The 23,405-nt window shown below is 38.2% G+C and overlaps 1 protein-coding gene across 1 annotated transcript; it reads left to right on the forward strand.

Moving 5' to 3' along the window:
- Nucleotides 1-7,654: 7,654 nt before the first annotated feature.
- On the forward strand, nt 7,655-23,081 carry ankrd50l (ankyrin repeat domain 50-like). Its single transcript, XM_087268112.1, has 5 exons — nt 7,655-7,862; nt 10,270-10,953; nt 17,255-17,502; nt 18,208-21,816; nt 22,042-23,081. The coding sequence occupies exons 2-4, from the start codon at nt 10,484-10,486 to the stop codon at nt 21,813-21,815; spliced, it is 4,326 nt and encodes a 1,441-aa protein (XP_087124238.1). The 5' UTR covers nt 7,655-7,862; nt 10,270-10,483; the 3' UTR covers nt 21,816; nt 22,042-23,081.
- Nucleotides 23,082-23,405: the final 324 nt, after the last annotated feature.

Here is a 23,405-nt window from a genome sequence, read left to right on the forward strand (position 1 = left end):
GTATATCTGTAGTTGTAATATTGCAAAGAGCTCCAGGAAACAAATGCAAATGCAAGGTTATAGGCTTGTGTGGGAGGGAAAATTGATTCATGTGAGATGGAAAAAAAACAAGCTAAATGCATTGCCCAGACCTAGATGCAATCATTGCGACATCTCAGATCAATTTCAGTCTGTGTTGCTCTGCGTATACTGTATGTATTTATATTTATAGCTTCCTTGCTCTTCTCAATTAGCGCATTAAACTGGAATCTGTCATTTAGCTTGACTGGAAAATATACAATATGAGTGAAGGATCATTATAGTTAGTAAAAACGGTATAGCTGTGAAATGAAAGAGAAAGAAAACTTTAAGCATTCGTGCAGGTGTTTCTGAAGTCAGTAAAGCTGGCAGTGAATTTATCTCAAGCATTATTCTCTGAATTCCTGGACCTGCCTTGGAAATGCAAAATATCACACCAGAGGATTTCCAGTGCATACCCTAAAGAGTAAAACAGCCTGTTGTTGAATCTTTGAAAGAATACTTGTGCCGAGAGGCTAAAACATCAGGAGCTTTTATTCTCAGCAGGTTACAGAAATGCTGAAACGTGTATTTATAGCTACAGTTTCAAGAGGAAATTATATTCTAATTAGGTCTGCAATCACCTTATACAATATAACAATACAGAGAAAAAAAAAACACAAGTAACCAAACCAGGTGTAAAATAAGGTATAAGGTGGTCCAGAAAGAGTACTGAGAAATCATGCTGTGTTAAAAGCACCTTTTGCCAAAATCAAGTAGTGGAAGTAAAATATGTTTTAAACACTACTCAAAGACTAAATAATCACACTACTTGGTAAAGAACAACTTTAAAAAACAAAACACATTGGGATAGTTATGTACAGTAAGAAAATATAAATACTTAAATTACTGTAATTGAGTGGCCAGTAAAATAAAAAAGACAGGAACAAATCAGTTTGAGAGGTAAAAGACAAGATAGCTAAATATATCATACATAATCAACTCATTATCATTATTATTACATGCACGCAAAAAGTAATATCCAATGATGCAAACTGATTAATGTTTTTATTCATCATATTATTTTTTTTAATTGAACCCCATGTCAGCAACAACGGCCATTAGCATGGCAAAACAATTGTTTGGATCAAATACAATAAATGCAAAAGAACACAAACAAATAAACAAATTACAAATTAGAACAAATTAGAGGAAAAAAAATTAAATAATCTTTTAACATTAAAATTGTAATGTATATTTCATATAGCGCATTTATTGTTTATCGCCGTACATTCAAAGCGCTTCACAATCATGGCGAGGAGGGCGGTCTCTACACACCACCACCATTGTGCAGCATCCGCTTGGATGATGCATTGGCAGCCACAGAATAACGGCATCAGTGTGTTCACATCACACCAGCTATCTGGGGAGTGGAGAGACAGTGATAGTCAATTCGGTGGATGGGGATGATAGGGAGGCCATGATTGGTAAGGGCCGATTCAGGGACTTTAGCCAGGACATTGGGGTTACACTCCTACTCTTTATGAAAAGAGTCATGGTATTTTTGAAGACCACAGAGAGTCATATACTGTATATGAAGATATCGAAACAACACTTTTTAGTTAATGTAACTGGGGGTGATGAGAAAATTCAAATTAAATCAAAAGTTGAAACGTTTGAAAATTAGTTTGCTGAATTTTATTTTAAAACATACCTGTGATATTATTTTTGCACATTCAATCTAAATAAATCAAATCAAATCAAATCACTTTTATTGTCACATCAGCAGCAGTACGTGTGCTAAGATCAGTGAAAACAGTACAAAATACAGATAGTGCAAATAAAATGACAGTGCAAAATACAGACAGTGCAAAATACAGATGTGTAAATACAACAACAGTGCAAATAGATAGTACAAAATACAGATAGTGCAAAATACAACAGCATACTCCCCCCCAAAAATAAATAAATTAATTAATTCCTTAATCATTAAGGAATCACTAAATTCCTTAATCATTAAATTCATTTAAGTTAACTAATGAAGAAAGACAGAAAGAGGGAAACATAAAAGCAAAAAAGATATCTAAAATTAGCCAAGTAGATTTTTTTATACACACTTGGACTTTCCTACATGCATTAAAAATAATCTTTAAAATAGGTCTATGCAAAAGGTAAAATAAACATAATTTACTATATACTATGGCTGCACAATATATTGTTTTAGTATCGATATTAAAATTTCTGAAGCTGCAATAGCCACATCGCAGGATCTGCAATGTTGAGTTGGGATTATAGTTGATCAGCAGCACAGTTCAGAACATATGATTTGTGGGGTCATCACAAAGTTTAACCCTAAAATAGACGGAAAGATTTTCGTTTGCATGTGTTTTTGAGATATGTGACTGTGTAAGATTTATGCAAACCTAATCCAAGCGGTTATAAAAGGTATTTAAAACTAAATAAACTGTCTTAAATGATTTATACAATGAAGACGCTACACGAATACAGTGTTATTTTATATATTATCATAATTGCATTTCTGTACCTCAATACTGTTGTTTTCATAGAAAACCATAAAATTAATTTGTATCTATTTAAATGTATTGTATTTTATGCAGATACTCCTCTACAAAATAAGTCTAATCAATACAAAGTCATGAATTGATTCCAAATTGAGCTTTAAGTCATCTTGTAAAATTTGATTCATATCACAATATATGTTGCAGACAAACTAAATATTGTGATGTCAGCTTTTGTCCAATATCGTGCAACCCTTACATAAAATAAACTAATCTAATTTGTATTTCCATTCAACAACAATTAATTATTATTTCAACAACTCATTTGGCAAAAAGTAGACAATGACTTTCACAAAACAAGTATTTTTTACCCTAAAATAAAAAAGGCCTACTGTAAGACTATTAGGATCATTTTAACATGATTAAAAATGTGTAATATTATGAGCCATATGCCTAACAGAGGAACTGAGTATATTAACGTCTTCTTGTTACAATAATAATTTTTTACACTCAAAAAAACAGTAATATACTATAATAATAAAATAATTATAATTTTTTTAAATAATTATAATAAATAGTTGTATTATTAATTTAGTAATAAAATACTAATAATGATTAATCATTCAGTTCATTCATTTTCATCCGCTTTTCCTAGGTCGGGTCGCAGGGGCAACAGTCTGAGGAGAGAACCCCAGACTTCCCTATCCCCAGAAACTTCCTCCAGCTCCTCAGGAGGGATTCCGAGGCTTTCACAGGCCATCCGAGAGATATATACTCACTCCAGCATGTCCTGGGTTTTTGCTGAGGCTTCCTCCAGGTGGGACATGCCTGGAACACCTCCCTAGGTAGGTGTCCAGAGGCATCCACCTCTACTGACTTCTCTCGATGTGAAGGAGCAGCAGCTCTACTCCGAGCTCCTCCCGAGTGACAGAGCTCCCCACCCTACATAAGGGTGCACCCCTTATAATAAATTGTCACCTCACAGCAAGAAGGCTGCTGGTTTAAGCCCCGGCTAGGTCAGTTGGCATTTCTGTGTGGAGTTTGCATGTTCTCCCTATGTTTGCATGGGTTTCCTCCAGGTGCTCCAATTTCCCCCACAAGTCTAAAGACATGCGCTAAAGGTAAATTTGGTAAAGTAAATTTGTCCGTAGTGTATGTGTGTGAATGAGCGGGTGTTTCCCAGTGATGGGTTGCAGCTGAAACTGCATTCGCTGCAAAAAACATATGCATTATGATATGATAGGTTGGCAGTTGATTCTGCTGTGACCCCCGATTAATAAAATGTCTAAGCCGAAAAGAAAATTACTAAATTAAAAATAATTCAGTCCTGATTCTGATTGCATGGTGTTGTAAGGGGACCACCACCGTACAGACAGGGCCCAACATTTGGTGCCAAACACCCCTCTTTGAAAAAACAGTGAAAGTGATACACTGTCATATATCTTATTTTTATTTTCTCATTGTATTAAGTTTTATCCGTATTTATTTAAATTTAAATAACATGTCTTACAGGTTTTCCATTTTGAATCACAGCAGCATTAATCTGCTATTGATCTCATACTTACTTGACAAGTGCGCCCTCTTGTGGGCCAGGGTGATCAAGCAGGAATAAACCAATCAAGATGCTTGTGCTTGAAAACTTGGAGCTGCCACAGACTTCCATCGTGGGAGCAGCGCGTGATCTGCTCTGTTTTTGCAGGGACAATGTATGATCGACGGACACGACGCGGAATAACTCCACGCTTCATGTAAACAAACATCTACACCGTACAACCCCTCACCGGACTCGAAACTCGCCGTGCCGTGGAGCTGCACTGTGGACACGCGTGGATCTGTTGCCATGCTGACAGAAAACGAGATGCTGATTCGGATTGCATCTTTGTGTCGTGAAGGATTAAAAGGCTTCGGGTTTTGTAGTGTCCGAGTGCAGTGAGCGCCAGGTGGGCGTCAGGATGATGAAGATGCGGCACCTGTAACCTGCCGAGTCTCCGCTTCCGGTCAATTAAACGGCATTCAGACGCTGGAAGCTGAGTGTGTGCAGGCAAGGGTTATACATCTCTTAATTTCCATCCACGCATGGGTCATTTATTTCTCAAAACTTAGTTGGACTTGGTGTAGCGTTGTGTAATGGTTAAGTGTAGTTGGGAAACGGACAGGATCAGCTGTGGAGATCAACTGTTTTGGGGGGGTTGTTGCTCGAGATGAATATTCGTCGGTTATTCGAGAAGGACTGAACCTGCGGCAATGTTAAAAGCTTCAGCTGAATTATTAATGACAAGAAGCATGTAATGATGCAGGACTTGATGTTATTGCATATTCACCATCCACACTTATTTCTCGTTTTTATGGAAGCAAATGTTGCTTGTTTTATTTGCCTTCTTTTTAAACAAAATAAGCGTTTAGATGGAAAAACCTCTAAATACAGACTAATATTTTCCTCTTAAATGAGCATTTTTATCAGGCTCCTGTGTGTATGTACAGCAATTTCACATTTATGGCAAAGAATAAGTCCATTTCATGGTCTATAAAGTGAAATAACTCAACACAAACAAAGGAGGCTAATAAAAATGCTAATTTTTGATTGAAAATTTTGACAGTACTTTATGTTTTTGAAACGTTCAAGATTCAATTGAAATTGACTCAAAATATATATGATTTTTGTAATCTACTAGCTGTTTACTTGCGTTTGATGAATCACCAGTGATTCACCATCTAAAATCATAAATTGCTGCGTATGGTTACCCTAAAAACCTAAATAAAATATTTGTTAAAAACATAAAAAATGAATATTATATATATATATATATATATATATATATATATATATATATATATATATATATATATATATATATATATACATATATATATATATATATATATATATATATATATATATATATATACATAATGTAAAAAAAAATTTAATCACCGCTTACTAGGGCTGCACGATATTGGAAAAATCTGATTTTGCGATATTTTATTTTTCTGCGATATTTATAGCAATATAAATACAGTTTCACAAGATAGTTGAGTAGCTCTATTTGATGTTTTTCTAGGGGAGTCGAGCAGTATTCAGGTCCAGAAATTTAATAAATCACTATGCAAAATGCTTTTCTTTGTTTTGTCTCATTTCTAGTTCAAATATCTAAATAAAACTTAGGTTAAGTAAAAATATTGTTTTGTTTTAGAAGTCAGATGAAATAAGGCAAAATTAGGGGTCTTTCCTTAGTGGGGAGAGTAAAATATTCTTGTTTTCACTTTGAAGTGTAGATATTTGGACTAGATACAAAGAAAAAAGAAATTAAAAAGTATGAACAACTTTTTTTTGCATAGTTCATATAAATTTCATATGCAGTGATTAAATACAATTCTGTAGCTCTTAGTCTACTATAATCTAGACATAACATTGCATACTTTTGCAATGTGTCTATTGCAGATGTGCACATTGCGATATCGATGCTGAAACGATATTTTGTGCAGCCCTACCTCATACTGTTTAAAATGGCAAGCAAACATTTATTAATATGTGGTTATTAATAAGAGGAAACACAAGAAGGTTTGCATGTTCTCCCCATGTTCGAGTGGGTTTCCTCCGAGTGCTCCGGATTCCCCCACAAATCCAAAAACATGTGCTATAGGTGAATTGGTTAAGCTAAATTGTCCATAGTGTATGTGTGTGAATGAGTGTGTATGGATGTTTCCCAGTGATGGGTTGCAGCTGGCAGGGCAACCGCTGCATAATACATAGGCTGGATAAGTTGGAGGTTCATTCCCCAGTGGCGACCCCTGATTAATAAAATGACAAAGTTGAAAATAAAATGAATAATGGTTATTATTATTACATTATTTATATAAGAATGAAGATGCTCTGTTTTACATGTACAATATGTCACTTGAGGACTTTTGGTGCCAACTACTGGCTTCGTGTAAAATGTTTTTTTTTTTTTATCTATAAGTAAAAATATGCAGATTATCTATCAGCATTGACACTATTTCAGTTGTGTTCAGAAATAATACATTATTTATGTATTCAGAACTCTACAAAGCCTGCTGATTGATTTAAGGCGGTTACTTCATTGTTTAATATTTACTATTTTGACCCCCATATCATTACACTATAAAACCCAACAGTCAACAGTATCAAAAGAAATGAGTGTAGTTAACTCCAAATGTACTGAAAGTTAATTCTACTCATTTGAAAAGTGTTTTGAACTCAGTGTTGAAGGTAATGAGTTCATTCAATGCCTCATTACTTCAACTTAAATGGAGTAAGTTCACAGGACTAGTTTTTTAACTCAAATGGTTTGTTGCAATCAGCTTCCTCAAACGATTTGAGTTGCCTTAACTATTTGGGTTTTACAGTACACAGTTGGTTTGAGTTCTCTTCATTTATTAGGTTTTACTGGGCTCACATTGCTTCATTTACTCAAATGGATTAAGTTCACAGTACACATTAGGATTAGTCTTTGAACTTAAATGGTTTTTTGAAATCGGTTTCCTCAAATGGTCTGAGTTACTGTGCCTTGACTTTTAGAGTTTACAGTGTAAGCATATGCTGACAGAGTTAAAACACACACACACACTCACACAAGTTGCTTGTTTTCAATCTGACTCTACCCAAAGTAACCCACAGTACAGTAATTACAGGGAGAATCCCCCTGGAGCAATCTCGGCATGAGTGCTTTCCTCGAGGACACAACATTTAGAGGATTCATGGATCATCCGTAACAATCTGATCCTGCGACCTCCAGGCACACAGCCTGTGTTTTTACCCACTACACTCCCTCACACCACCATATGTTGTCGATTAGTTAGTTGTTGATATAGGCATCAAGAAGAAAATACACTGTCAGCAGCACTGTGTTTATTGTAATGAGGTTGCTGGCTGTTCAGTGACGGCACTTCTGTTTTGTTTTATGGCTTCTAATAAATTTCAGACATGTGAAGTGTACAGCATTTAGAGCAACCGTATGGATCTTGTCCGAGAGCTCTCGCTCTCTTACAAGAATGTGTAGGGACACAGAAAGCAAGGAGAAACACCGCATGACATCATGCATCTGAGTTTAAACTTTGACCCCAAACCTAACTCCTCCCTCATACTCATGCTTGCTCTCCTTCTTGCAGTCAGCTATTTCACTTCATGCCCTGACATGTTGAGGAGCAGGAGGGGAGGAGATAAAGGACCAGAAAAACCGGTAAGCAGCTGGGAGCCGGGGAGAATATGCCAAAGGAGGAGTACATTTCAGACCTCTGAGGAGGAAGAAGGGAGCAACAGAAAGACATAAAAATAGCATTTGAGGCGAGGCTGCCATGGAGAAAATGTAAAATAGTTTAACAAATAAGGTAAGATGTTAAGTCTATCTCTTTGATTCATCTAACTTTATTTCTTCATTGCTTAGCACTATTTAAGCTGAGGGTTGGGTTATAAGCTTTGCTCGCTTGTGTATCTGAGCTCTCAGTTTCTCGGGAGTTTGACAGATATGTTCTAACCCTCTTTCTATTTCTGTTTCTCTCTCAACCTTTCCATCTCGCCTGTCCTGGCTGCGCTAAATGCCAAGCTTTCATTTAAAGGTGAAGTGTGTAATTTCCATGGTGCTAGCATCACCAAACAGAATTGCAACAATAATGACTGGTTTCAATCGGTGCCACATTTTTGGAGCATATCTGTGTTTATTTATGCATCCTGACGAGTCGGACACATTGGCGCAACTGATAGCTTGTGGTTACACACAGAGCATGTTTACAATACGCTGATAACTACAAACGATCAGTTTATTGAAAGAACACATTTTACATGCAGATTAATAGCCTGACCAAGCTGCTTTCATGATACTTCATTGAAAAAAATCATGTTATTTTCATGTAGTCAATTCAAGATTTCAATTGTATTTATTATCTGGGCTTTACTGTTAAAGCACGAACAAGAATTCTGAAATGCCAGCAAGAAACTTTAATTGACTCTTTCTTCTTTTATATTTGAAGTTTCCCAGACTCATTTAATCCTATGGCTGCACTGTATGAGAGCACTTAAAAAATGAAAAATCTTGGCTCAAGAGTGCACAATATCATTCAGAAAGTTTCCTGTGGTTGAATGCACTTAAATCCACAGTAAGGACACTTTCCTGTCATATTGTATATTACACATGCATACTCCAAAAAGCTGTGTGTGTATAAAGGAAAATGTGTTTACTGCTTTTACATGACCACATGCATTGTTGGCTTAATTACGAGTTTCAGTCAATAAGTTTCAACCAATGGCATCCTGATAAAGATTTTCAGGAAACATCCTATGTGAAAATGAGACAAACTGAAAGTACTCATGTAAAATTATGTTTAAATTAAATGTCGTTTTTTATATGTATTTTTATATGCTGACCTAATGTTCTGTAAAAATAAGAATATTTTATCAAAAAGTAGTTTTCACATGAGGTCATTGATCCGCGAAATTCAAATGGAGGGCAGGAAGTGTTTATTCTACTTAGGAATCGCTATTAGAATATCAAAATGTTTCTGTTTTATGTTGTTTATAATTGTTTAAATTGGCCAAAATAAGAAATGTTGAACAACTTTTATAGACTTCCAAAAGTTTTAGCTTATAAAGCTGAGAAAGTTTAAGAAACTAGCTGTAAAACGAAAGAAAAGTTGGCATGTAATAAACATTTTTTTCAATACATCCATGTGTACAAACTTTTTTGAACACAATAATTTGTTTGACAGCACCAAAAAAGATTATATACAAGCCTAGCTATGTGTATAGATATGTTAATGCATTATAATAAAATAAGATACAACAGGAGAAAATCCAGGAGAAAATAAATACCTTATGAAATCCCCATCTTGTTTTGCAATAATTCATGTATTTACTGGCATTTCGGCAGAATAAACAACTGTAATGTGAACCTCGAGATGCTCAGCAGTGGTGAATGTTTGTTGATGGTAAGTTCATTGAAAGAGCAAAAAATAAATGCAACCCTTGCAAAAAATAGACAGTTATTAGTGTGTAACACTTTTTCCCCCTTACAAAAATAAAGAAATAAATAATAATGTTGACTGCATCCACACTTTCGTATGCTTTCGTCTGTTATTTCACAATGTCTGGAAGATATCTGCATGGAGGAAAAACTATAGTCATTTTTAATTAACATGTTTTTCAACCACATCGTAAAGTATAATGAGTACAACCCTTTGTTAATGAATGCTGCAGAATACTGTAGCATAGTAAACTGATAAACCGTAATAAACACTGTAACGTTTGTGTAAACTGGTGCATTGTGTTAATGTATAATTATAGCGTAGAAAATTGAAACCTATTGAATGTATTTGTTTATTGCTACAGATGTGTTTTACCACTGCAACAATATTATTACTACAACAGTTAATTCAGTTATCTACAGTTTGCTTCCAAACGCTATTGTATTTACTATAATATTTTTTATGTGACAGCTTATATAGTATTTACCGCCTTGATGACAGGCAAATATATGGCAAATACTGTAGATTTTAGTTCAGGATAAAACTCAGATTTTCAAATTTTATGGTAAAAATCGCAAAAATACGGATGTCCTCTATGTCTCCCATTCAGTTTTTTACAACCTGCCTTCCATTTAAATTTCGCACGTCACCAGAACCACGTGATTGAAAACAACCTATATGACTTACGCTTGTTTCTACACATTAAACTAGGTTAGAGGAAAGTTTTAAAACATTAACTAAATTACACCCTTCTTCTTATGTTTGTTTTGTCTTACAGGACTTCTGACTAGCAGCATGACTTGGACCTGCTGGATTGCAAAATACAAACACACCTGCGGCCAACAGTCATCTGAGGACACTCTCTCTGACTCTCCATTCCGGAAAGCACTCAGTAGCAAACATTTGCATATAGCTCAGCACAACCCCCTGCATTTTTTTGTGTTAACTGTGCTGAATGCTTGAAGTGGGACTATGGAAGAAGGAACATCCTCATGGTCCGTCCCGGTTCATCTCCTGAGGGCCAGATGAGAAGCATGTTACCCAGCTTGTTACGGGGCCGGCGGTTCTACTGCCGTGAATGGGCCCTCGAGAAGCTCCAAAGATGCCTAGAGGCTCGAGATGCCAACAAGGGTGTGGAGGGATCAAACCGTGTCTCTCCAGGGGTCCTAGTGACTGGAGGCCCCGGCACGGGAAAGACAGCCCTCTGCACAGAACTGGTTTGGCCACAGTCTGAAACATGCAAGGCGGCAGGGTTGGCTTCTCGCTGTTTGGCCTGGCACTATTGCCAGCGAGAGGATGCGGGCAGTGTTGAAGTGTGGAGGTTTGTTTTGGCGCTAGTTGAACAGCTGAAGGAAAGTCCACTTCTGGGACCTAACTATGTGAAAGTGATAAGCAGTGCTTCTGTTGCCACTGTCTTGGAGCCCCTTCACTGCCAAAGAGCACCTGATGAAACTTTTAAAAGGTTGGTATTTTTCATGATTTATACATTGCAATGGAGTAAATTTTAGAAAAGAGTCATCATCTTTTAAGAAGCATTATTCTTTGGCAACAGTAATGAGAACTTGTTGCTAACAAATAGTTCATTTGGGTTACTTAATAGTTATTGTGATGGAAATCTAACCTCTTCAGAAAGTACAATCAATGTTCATGGTTTATTTTGTTTGCATTCATGAGCTGTGTAAAATAGGCACATCATTTGGCAGTTGATATATATATATATATATATATATATATATATATATATATATATATATATATATATATATATATATATATATATATATATATATATGTAAAAAAATTAATATACAATTACATCTGATTGAATTGTAATCATATCTTGTTATTTTAGGATTATGTAAGTGTACAGCTGATTAAGGGAATTGCTAATATAATGTTAATTATACATATATAATTATATATATATTAGTGTAGAATCCATGTGGGCTTAGGTATTAGACGCAAATAAGGAGTAAGGACTGGTGAGAGTGTTATGGAATTTAATAACGCGTGCCAAATGCTTCCGCATTTCGCGATGTGTGTGTGTACGGCCCTTTACTGACAGCCGCGGACTGTATGTAGATCTTGTCAGAAAATATAGCGAAAAGTCCTGCATGACTGTAATAGTTTGATTGCGGTGTTTACTTCAATAATGCTACTAATATCTGCATAGTCTTTAGTCAGATTAAGGTAATCAAAAATAGCTGTTTCAAGCTTATGTAGGCCTACAAAACATTCAAAATTCATGTTTAACTGAATCGACATCTTATTGAACATAATTTATTTTCATTACCAATTATCATTATAGAACAGTTTCTCAAGCAGTTTGTGATGCATTTTGTAAACCGGAGATGAGCTCCTGGTCTAATGCGCCACCTGGCTTGAGGAACCTGTTCTCAAAGACTTATATTTAGTCATTATTTGGGTAGCACACCTATTCTGAATGCCTTTGGCAGAATTCAAATGAGTCATTTTAATCTAGATTATTCTAGATAAATTTCAAGATTGCAGTGAGATAAATCTGCATTTAAAAAATGTATCCTTTCCACATATAATGTAACAAAGGGGTCACCAAACTTGTTCCTGGAGGGCCGGTGTTCTGCAGATTTTAGCTCCAACCCTGACCAAAAACACCTGAACAAGATAATCAAGGTCCTACTAGGTTTGCTTGCAACACCCAGACAGGTGTATTGAGACAAGTTGGAGCTAAACCTTGCAGAGACACCGGCCCTTCAGGACCGAGATTGGTGACCCCTGATGTAACAGATCACAAATCTCACGGTTCAAATGACATAATGGTTTTTAGTCACGGATAGGCATGAGACGATAACTGTGTTCAAGCTATACTGCTGTTAGGAAAAGTTAAGGTTTTAAAACCGTCAAAATTGTCTTCCATATTGTTCCTAAGGTATGAGTAAGATTTTCTATTTGGGTTTTTTGTTTTGTTAGTTTTTTAGGACAACCGTTTCTCCAGAAGTAAAAAATATATCCAATGATGCTGTTTTAAATTGTAAAAAAACAATCTGTGTTTTTGAAACTAAGGAAGAGAGCAGAAGTCAATGATTCATTTGAATTATTTAGCCTGCGATTTGAATGATTAATAAACAAATGCAAATCTCCATCATATATAATTTATGTTGTGTGGTTGTTGAGATTCCGATATTTTCATGATTAATCATGCAACTTGCAATGAATGCATTGATGTAGGCTAAACAAGTAGTGACACAAAATGCCTTTAATGAAACCCATCACATCCCAAAAAACCTACCACAACTTCTTCCGTCATCCTCATATTTTACAGGAAAGCCTAAATTCTTTCCTACATGTGATTTGAATTACAAGAGAGGCAATCTCTTTGTGATTGTTACAAATTTAGAATTAATCTACCAGTAAAAAAAGGATTAATCCACGGGCCACGTGTGTTCCAAACCATGGGTTGTGATCCGTACGAATCACAGATCAACCATGATCCATTATACCCCTAATATATATATATAGTCTCTCAATATATGTACAAAATTTATCCTAACCTAACCTTAATCTTTGTTACAGTTGTTCTTATAACTACTCTTCTCAGAATTTTTCACATTTTTCTGTTGCTTCTGCACTGCAACAAATCACTCACTGTTCAACATCCCTTTGAACTCATTTCTGTCTGCCTTTAGTTCTTCAAGCATTTCATGTTTGCTCTCCAAGCATTACTCCTGTGAGAAATCCCAGATGTTTCACAGCTAGGCCTTTGGTGTACCTTACACACTCCCTCTGTATTTCACATTGTTTGTGCAAGGAAAGTGACACTTCAGTGGGGCCTTTAAACGACTCAGACGTAATGTTGTGATTCTGGTTTAAAAGAGCTTTGGGCTCCACAACATTTTGTAGTTTAAAAAGAGACCAAATCATTTGAAGCTTGGGTTTATGACATTTTGAGACCAACAGACCAATTCTGATGGCTAAAAACTCTTTTTAATGTCATGAATTTTTAAACATCAAGTTCATAAATGAATCACAACCCAACTAAACACATGTACTGTAAATGTGGGCCATTACCACAAGCTTTTGTATTGTTTTTTAGTCATTTAGTCAAGTTATATAGAGTGCATATATGTCCTCTGCAAAGTATTTAAGGGAAAGGTTCACCCAAATATAAAAAATTCTGCCATCATTGACTCACTGTTGACTTGTTCCAAACCAGTTACCAGTTTTCTGTGCAGCTGAACACAAAAGACGATATTTTGAAGAATGTAACCATTGACATCGTTAGTAGGACTAACAAATATTATATTGGACTTTATTCAGAATATCGTCTTTTGTGTTAAAATTTGTTGTGTTAAAAAGTCTAGAGTGAGTAAATGATGGCAGAATCTACATTCTTTTGGGTGAACTGTCCCTTTAAGCTAAAGTTTTTTCATTGAATGAATGTAAATGCACTCGGTGGCATCTTGCTTGAACAGTCTTTCTTTTATTGTTTTCTACTAAAGCCTCCCATCCCATATATTCTCCTCCTCCATCGTGTTTTCGTCTGATAGCCCTCAGAAAGACTCTATGTCAAAGGCAGGAAAGGGGCTATTGTTCTGCCTTTCTGCCACATATATTTATTTATTTATTCATCTCATCGCAATAATGACGCCTATTCACAGTTATCACAATAGGCCAGCGTTCAGCTCAGATGGATGGCGCTATTTACAACCGTAGAAGGAAAAAAGGGCTAAAGAATCGTGTCACTATTTTGTAGAGTTGGCTCCGTCGGTGAGGTCACCATGCTGACAACTTACTCCATTCTTACTTTTCTCTTGGTGTTTACTCTTACGCTAGTTTTCTTCAGCTCATACAGCCCACATTTGTCTTGCACATGCTAAAAAAGTGATGTTTTTCTCTGGTCCTAGTGAAAGAATGTAAGAAGGGTTAGCTTAGAGGTGAAATGCGAGCGCTAGTCCCTGCTCTATCCAGCAGGCTCTCTGATGTCCAAAAGCTATAATTAACACTGACAAACAAAGATCTCCCTTGTGACAGAAGTTACATAACAATTTCCTTTTTTTTTTGCTGACAATATATGCACAGATACAATCAAATCAGGCATTGCTTTTTTCTTTTGATTAAATACTCAAGCTTGCCTGTAGATTGAGCATATATGACATTATGTCTCTGTATTTGATGTTTACATGGAGATGATAGTACACTACCTGACAAAAGTCTTGTCGTCGGCCCCAGTAGTAAGAGCAACAAATAATAACTTGACTTCTAGTTGTTCATTTGGAAAAGTGGCAAAAGGTAGATTTTTTCAGTTAATCATCTGTTGAACTTCATCCCAATCATCACAAATACTGCAGAAGACCTATTGGAACTTGCATGGACCCAAGATTGTCATAGAAATCAGTCAAGTTTGGGAAAGGAAAAATCATGGTTTGGGGTCACATTCAGTATGGGGGCATACAAGAGATCTGCAGAGTGGATGGCAACGTCAACAGCCTGAGGTATCAAGACATTTGTGCTGCCCATTACATTATAAACCACAGGAGAGGGCAAATTCTTCAGCAGGATAGTGCTCCATCTCATACTTCAGCCTCCACATCAAAGTTCCTGAAAGCAAAGAAGGTCAAGGTGCTTCCAGATTGGCCAGCCCAGTCACCAGACATAAACATTATTGTGCTTGTCTGGGATGAAATGTAGGAGTCATTGAAGATGAGTCCAAAGCATCTTCATGAGCTCTCGGAGTCCTGCAAGAAGGTTCCAGATGACTTTATTAATAAGTTATTTGAGTCATTGTAGAGATTTATGGATGCTGTCGTCCAAGCTTATGGGAGTTATACACAATATTAATTCTTTTTCCACTGCACCATGACTTTATATTCTATACTGTACACTATTTCTGGTAAGTGAAAAGATTTTGCCTAAGCAAAGTCAGACCTTACTATCCTAATAAAATAATTAAAATTCAAGGCATAATCAGATTTAATTTTGGTAAAATAAGTGTAATCTAGAGGAACTTTGCCTTCAATTTAAGCCACTTCTGATACCAAATGATCAACTGAAATGTATTGTTTGTTGTTCCTAAAACTTGGATAGTTGGCAAGACTTTAGTCAAGTAGTGTAGTATTGTTTTCAAAAATGTCCACTTGTCATTTTCAGGTATTATTTCGTAAATGATGGCTAAAACTGATAAGGATTTTTTGAAAACATGATCATGTTTATGCCCTCTTAATCACTCCTTGTTTTGGCAATTTTATCCTGTTATTCCAGTTTTGGCAGTCGTTTAAGATCTCTTTTTATATTTTGGAAGTACGGACTTGCAATCCTGCAATCTTCAGCATGGCCAAAACCTTTAAACCTCCCATTTTGTCCAGTACAATAAAAAGCATCACATAACTTTTCTCTGTCCTTAACTTGCATGCGCATTACCAGGGTCAAGACAAGCCCTATAGCTGGTCTATATGGACAGGATGAGTCAGGAAGCACATTTATAAGGTTGTTCGGCTCAAGCTGTGATCTGAGCATGTTAAAAGGGCATTAGCTTGACAAATTATGTGAGCCCACGTGTTGGAGATAAGGAACAGATAAACAAGGAATGCTTATGGTCATAAATTTAATGGTGGGTGTATGAAAGTGGAACTGTAATACTGATGCATTTCATAAAAATAGAGTAAAAAGGTTTATGTAATTGCCTTGCCAATAAATAAAGCAGATTGGGATAATTGTCTTTATCAGTTTATGAGCAGTAATTCTAGCTAATAGAGTGCAATACTTGCAACCAGGGAAGAATATTGTTTCCATTTAAAGAAGAAAATCAAAGAGTCAATGGCTATAGTTGGTATAAAACAAACAGTATAGTTATTAAAAAGTGATTTATTCATTGATTATTAATATAAAAAAGTGTTTTAAGCACATCATGATTCTCAACAAGATACTGAAACCCTTTCATGATATACTGTAGGAAGTTCAAATGGATTCATTCATTTGCAGTGGTTCAGCTGTGTACAGTGGATCTTATTTGACAAAATCTGCTAAATTTACATAAAAACTTGGACTATAGTCCTGTTCCAAACCCGTGTCATTGATATCAGCATCACAATGCTGAGCTAACACTGGTTAGGAAGTGTTTTTATTTGCCTCAACGTAATAACCTAGGATAGATGAAAGTATTTTATCATGCACCACATAGATTGAAATGTCAATCATAAAATAAGTGTACCGGGTCAGTGATAAGTGTAACACAGTTACTGCAGGTGAATTTGAGGCTGATAAGAAAGCAACACCTTCTCTGTGTCTACTGCTATGCGCTGGAAGCCACAGGAAATCATTGAGCTTCCATAACACTGAGTCATGATGCCTCTACAACCACACCTCAAGCGTGGCTGTGAGAAAGAATCAATAATCAGAATGCTTTAATGATCTGGGAGTTCTTTGGATGGTTGTTAAAACACTTTTGCAATGTCGTCCATTCTCACAAACAAAGCAGTGCCGCATTTCAGCACTTATTTCCTTTAGAGATAAGTTCTATTTTAGTCCATACAGTATGTGGTGACATGTCTTTCCCAGTTCAAGTTCTCAGAATCATTGAATTCCCCATTTGCTCGCTGTTGTTGAGAGAAATATGTACTTCCTTGCTTCTTGCATTCTTTCATTTATTCCTATTCTGTTGTTAGGAACATTAACATCAACATTTTTTTTATAATTATGTCAATCATATTTACCCAGAATTCATGTGGTGTGATGCATTCATTGCTGCTTGATTACAGTATTTTATTTATTTTTTTCTTCTTCTTCAGGGCAGTATTAGAACCTCTTTTATCACTGACACCACCAGCTCACAGTGTGTTTATTGTGGTGGACTCCGTTGACTCTGGGTGTTGTGGAGGTAATGGAGTTGGAGAAGGGTCAATATCAGGATCAGCAGGCACACCAAGTTCCTCTATCGCTGAGCTCCTGCTCAAACACATACAGCTCTTTCCCCCCTGGATCCTTCTGGTCTGCTCTGCACGCCGCCAGAACAAAGCCGTTTGCAAGATGTTCTCAGGTACAAAGAAAGATGATTCACAAACCATTTCATAAGCATTGTGAAATGCACTGTAAGATGATTAGCTTAATTGCTTTCCTGTGAGTGTTGTTCATTGTTCGTTTTGGTTAAGACTGCGCAGTGCACACAAAGACTTTGTTCTGCAAATAGAGACCAGTTTAGTAACAAATGAGTAAACACTTGTATGATCGCACAAATAGCCAGTATTCTCAAACAAACAGCTAATGACTATGCTTTTTTGTCATACGTCGGTATATTATGGCTTTGAAGTGCTTTATTTTACTAGATGAAATAGCCTGTTCTAATGAGAGTCCTTCCCACTTATTAGCTCTTAGTGGGATCTCTAAGGATAATGTTAAAAGACTAGAGTCTGTTGTACACTGGTTGCATCTACATGTCTTTCTAAACAAATTTGAATGGAAGATCCTTACCTTTGGCTTGGAAAACTTATTGCTGCCACTTAAACATTTTACAATTTTAGTTAACATGTAATTTTACAATCATCTAAAACTGCTGCAGCCTAAATACCAAGAACAAAAGATGCTGATGTGTGTAGATTACAGGCAAAAACTGCATATGAGAGTTTAAACTTTATTTCACAGCATTGATTAAAGGCTTTTAAGACCATTATTGTTTCTTAATGTGTCTCTGAATTTTGTTGTGTACACTACCCTTATTTTTATCTCTTGACCCTCTGCCCTTCAGGTTTTCGGAAATTGTGTTTGGATGACTTAAGAAAGCCTGCTACTGTACGGGATGTACAGCAGTATATCTTGCGGAGGCTTGACCAGGATGGAGCTTTAAGAAGACAGCTTACCCCAGAGACGGCTGAAATGCTCAATCTATTGCACATTAAAAGTGGTGGCTGTTTCTTATTTCTTGAACGAGTGATGGATGGTGTTGCAAATGGTCTAGTAGGACTTCGTGAAATTCGGGACATTCCTGGCACCCTTAATGGCCTTTACCTTTGGCTCTGTCAACGACTCTTTCCTCGAAGGCTGTTTGTCCATATTAGGCCTTTGCTGAATATTCTCCTGGCATCACAACAACCACTAACAGCTGAGGATCTCTACACTATTGCCAAAAGCCGTGACTGCTACCTTGGGATCAGAGACTTCCAAGCACAGATGGGAGCTCTGGCATCTCTGTTTGTAGATGGCCCTGAGGGCAGTAAACTCCTCTTTCACAGCAGCTTTGCAGAATGGTTAACAGATGTTAAATACTGCACGCAGAAGTTTCTATGTTGTGTTAAGGATGGTCACCTTTCTATGGCCATGTCACTCTCTTTACGAGCCAGTAGTTTGAGTACAGAGGAAACTTGTCAGTTGGCCCACCACCTCCTCAACAGTGGAGTTCATGAAGGAGAACCAGCCCTCTTGGCATTGTGGTTGCTATGGACTGGAGTTCCAGCTCTTAACGGTACCAGAAAAGACTGTCCTTCTAATGTGCTATCAACTTCTCATACACCTGTATTAGTTCAGCAAGATGTGCTACAGCTTTTAATGAAAAGTGGAATATATCCTTCAAGCTGTTCCCCAGACAAAAGCTCCAGTGTGGGAGTTCACTGTGTTGGAGGAGGAAGCAGGATAGTTCGACGAGCATTACAGAGAGAAGAGTCTGTGAGAGCACTACTTGACAGTGGTGTCAGTGTAAATCGCACAGACCCATTAGATGGACGGACATTACTAGCAGCAGCAGCGCATGCTGGCCTTGTAGATGTAGCTGCATTGCTGTTGTGTCATGGAGCAGACCCTTCACTGACCGACAACCAGGGTCAGACTGCATTGACACTTGCTGCCAAACAAGGCCATGTTGGTGTACTACAGGTGTTGCTGGACTGGGTGCAAGAGCAAAGAAGTAAGGGTTCTGCAGCCCACACCTTGTTGGAGCATGCAGACAGTGAGGGATGGACTGCTCTTCGTTCTGCCGCATGGGGTGGCCACAAGGAAGCTGTACGTCGTCTTCTGGAAGCAGGAGCAGAAGTTGATGGCTGTGATTCAGATGGTCGGACAGCCTTGCGAGCAGCAGCATGGGGTGGACATGAGGAAATCCTGCTGACACTTCTCGGTCATGGTGCTGAAGTAGACCATTCAGACCGTGAGGGACGCACTCCACTAATTGCTGCTGCCTACATGGGTCACAAAGAAACAGTGGAGATCCTTCTGGATGCTGGGGCTGATTTGAATCTTGCAGATGGGGATGGACGTACCGCTCTCTCTGTTGCTGCATTGTGTGTGCCATCATCAGCTGGAGGACGAGGGCATGGAGAGGTTGTAAGTCTTCTGTTAGAGCGAGGTGCTGATCCTGAACATAAGGACAGAGATGGAATGACCCCTTTACTGCTAGCCTCCTACGAAGGACATGAGGAAGTGGTTGAACTCCTCTTGGAAGCTGGAGCTGATGTAGATGAAAGTTCTGGAGCTCATCCTTCTTCAATCACTCCTCTTCTTGCAGCTGCAGCTATGGGACATACTCGCACTGTTAACCGTATGCTGTTTTGGGGGGCAGCAGTGGATGGAATTGATGGTGAAGGCCGCACTGCTCTTTGCTTGGCTGCAGCAAAGGGTAGCATCGAAGTTGTAAGAGCATTGCTGGATAGGGGCTTGGATGAGAATCACAAGGATGACCTGGGTTGGACTCCGCTGCATGCTGCAGCTTGTGAAGGTCACAAAAGTGTGTGTGCAATATTGACAGAGAGAGGTAGCATGGCACGTGTGGGTGAGCTTGATGTAGAAGGTCGGAGTCCTCTAATTCTGGCAGCACAAGAAGGCCATTGCAGTACAGTCAGGTTACTGCTAGATCGTAAATCACCCATTGATCATCGTGCATATGATGGACACTCTGCACTTAGTGCGGCTGCTCTGCAGGGACACCGAGATATTGTAGAGCTGTTAATGCGCAGAGGAGCTGACACTGATGTCCGTGATGCTGAAGGAAGACCTCTCCTTTATTTGCTGGTCCTGGAGGGCCGTTTAGACATGGCTACCCTACTTATAGAAAAAGGCGGTGTTCCTCTGGAGTCAAAAGATGCAGAGGGACGAACTGCACTCCATGTAGCCGCTTGGCGAGGAGATCTGGAAGGTACTGAACTATTGCTAAAATATGGAGCTGACCCAAATGCTAGAGATCTTGATGGGCGGCCTCCTTTGCACTCAGTGGCGTGGAGAGGTCATACAGCTGCTGGCAGGCTGCTCCTTAGGGCTAAAGGTCTCAATGTAGATCTGGCTTGCAAACAGCAGGGTGCCACAGCACTAAGTGTTGCTGCTCAGGAGGGGCATAGTGAAATTGTGGTCATGCTCTTAGAGAAAGGTGCTAACCCTGACCATGTGGACCGTTATGGTCGCACCCCAGTGAAGGTAGCAGGAAAACAAAGTCATTTCACAATTGTCAGACTTCTGGAGAGCTATGGCGCCAAACCCTTCTCAGGTTTAATACCATTCACACCTAGTGGTGCTCCTAATGCATCTTATCTTTCAGGCATAGTGAAGACCCATCCGTCCATTAGTTCAGGAGAGGTGGCAGCTGATCGAGTCCCCACTGTATCTTCTCCATCGTCAACATCAGCCTCCTGTTCCCCTGCGTCTACTGCAGAGCGTTTCCACTCAATGCCTGCCTCACAGACCTCCTCTTCCACCTGCCACTCCCTGGCCACAGTACAGACTGTGCCTGCTGACAGCCTGAATTTCATTCAGCAGATACAACAACATTCACTTCCTCGTTCCCGTAGTCGGCCCTCCACCTTGCCTCTTCCTGGCTCCAATCCAACCAGTCTTCAGGGTAGAGCTTCTAGGCATAATCATACGGCTGCACCCAAGTGCAGTCCCACACATGAACAGTGCTCCTATACTGAACTGCAGGACCTAGAAAAACCCTTAAAAGGGCTCAGATTATCAGGGGATGGCAACTACCTCTTAAAAGCTAAAAGTCCTTACATCATAGAGGATGTGATGGAGAAGAGCCTCAAACAAACTGGAGGAATTGATCTAAAGTGGAACTCTATCATGGCTTCTTTAGGGGTGATGCCAAACCAAGAAGGCTTGCATAGGCAGACGAAAATTAGGCAAAGTCCGCCTTTGGGGTATCCACCTTTTCACCTCCAATCCCATGCACAACAAGGTGATTGGGGTGGATTACAAAAGACATTGATGTCTCCAACCATTGACCTTTCAGCTGTTTCCCCACATAGTGCCTTACCTGACGAATCTCTGTTTAACATGACTACTGACCCCCATCTTAATCTCAAACAAGCAATTAAGCTGCAGTTTGAAGGGCCAACCAGTGCAGCACTTTACAAGCGAGAAACCCCTCTCTGAGGTGAGGCATTAAGTTTCTCACAGGACTTTCTTGGTTGTCATGTAATCTTAATTTACTGTTTTAAAGGGGATTCATGTATATGAATGAAGTGTGTCCAAATATACTGTCTTAACATGCAGATGTCAGATATCCCAGATTGAAGTGAACTACATTGGGCTTTCAGCTCCAGTCTTTGATTGTCACTTGGAATGTCTGGAATTCTAATGACAACTTTGTCTGTTGTAGGCAAACCTGGACGTTTAGGAGTTCAAGGAGGTGATGGTTGTTTGGGTAATCACCGCACTGGGTGTGAGGTGTCGAGAGTAGAGGAGGCTGGCAGATGAGAGTCATAACACGCTGACCTCCACCTCTTTTTAACCCATTGACCCCAAAGCACAAAAGGAGAAGGAAAGACATAGGGAGCCTGAAGGAACTTGAGTTCAAAGGCTCAAGCTGTGTACATTCCGAAGCCTTTCCTCCTTAACCCATCACAATGGAGAGCAGCTGGCACTCTCTCATACCCTGTTATACAATCACAGGAAACTATATTTACATTCGGAGAGACACTTATGGATATTTCCTTTGTTGGTTACATGCATTTGCAAAAGTTGACATACTGTATATCCCAGGAATTTTGGTTCACACAACATGCTCTGGTTCACAAAAGCATGAATGACTTCTCATAGACACATTGCGGTTCAGCAGTGGCAACTTTTTTTTCGAAAAACAAGAGCTAATATGAATGTGGCAGTAACTAGTGCACTACTACATTTAAAGTGTATACTTCTGTACAGTACTCAAACTCTGGTTTACACCCAGGCTTGCTTGCTGGGACAAAAAGGGCTTTTTTCAAAGCACCACAGTCACTTAATGGCTTTATATGCCAGATGTGTTTCCAACACTTGTGGAAGCATCAGCAATGTTTGTGTGTTTTAAAAATGTTCTACATTTGACACTATATCTTTCAGGATATAGATGTTGTTACAACTTATTTACCTTTAGTTCTTAATTTCAGCAAGGTTATCAATGTTAAAGCTTTATTCCAGTTGAATTACAAAAAGAGATGGGAAAGTGGAAAGTTACCTAAAGTCTGACAGGATATTTAGGGAAGGTATGAGAGATCTCATGTACAGGATTAGATTTGAACGGAAGGTCATAAAACTGCAGGTTTTGACTTGAGGGAAAAGTTATGTGAATTTTACATTTTGCGATGGGTAAATTATAATGTTTGTTCTGTTTTGTATGTTAAGATTTATTGAAATGCACTAATTAAAAAATGCATATGATTTTGTGTCTGTGCAAATTTGTGTGGGAAGCAGGCAAGCATGGAACACTTTTGGCTTGCATGCAACTCATTTAGTCTCTCACATTTATATAGCACTCATAGACAGTCAAAAATAGTAAGATCACCAGACTTTATGTAGAATTACCATTTTGAATTCAAATTTTTCCAGTGTTCTGCTTTCATTTGTATTACACGATTACAAAATTATCAGAATTTAAACAGGATTACTCACCCACCATTGAAAATGAAATAATCTGTCATCATTTGCTCACTTATATATATATATATATATAAACGCACCCTTTCGGTTAACGGTTAATCGGGT

The sequence above is a fragment of the Danio rerio genome, chromosome 9, assembly GCF_052040795.2.
Source record: "Danio rerio strain M-AB ecotype USA chromosome 9, GRCz13ab, whole genome shotgun sequence".
Lineage (NCBI taxonomy): Eukaryota > Metazoa > Chordata > Actinopteri > Cypriniformes > Danionidae > Danio > Danio rerio.

Excerpts from the sequence above, each read along its gene's own strand:
- ankrd50l (XM_087268112.1), top strand. The coding sequence starts at position 10,484 with ATGGTCCGTCCCGGTTCATCTCCTGAGGGCCAGATGAGAAGCATGTTA. Across the intron at positions 10,954-17,254 it reads CCTGATGAAACTTTTAAAAG|GGCAGTATTAGAACCTCTTT; the intron begins GTTGGTATTTTT and ends CTTCTTCTTCAG. Across the intron at positions 17,503-18,207 it reads CGTTTGCAAGATGTTCTCAG|GTTTTCGGAAATTGTGTTTG; the intron begins GTACAAAGAAAG and ends TCTGCCCTTCAG.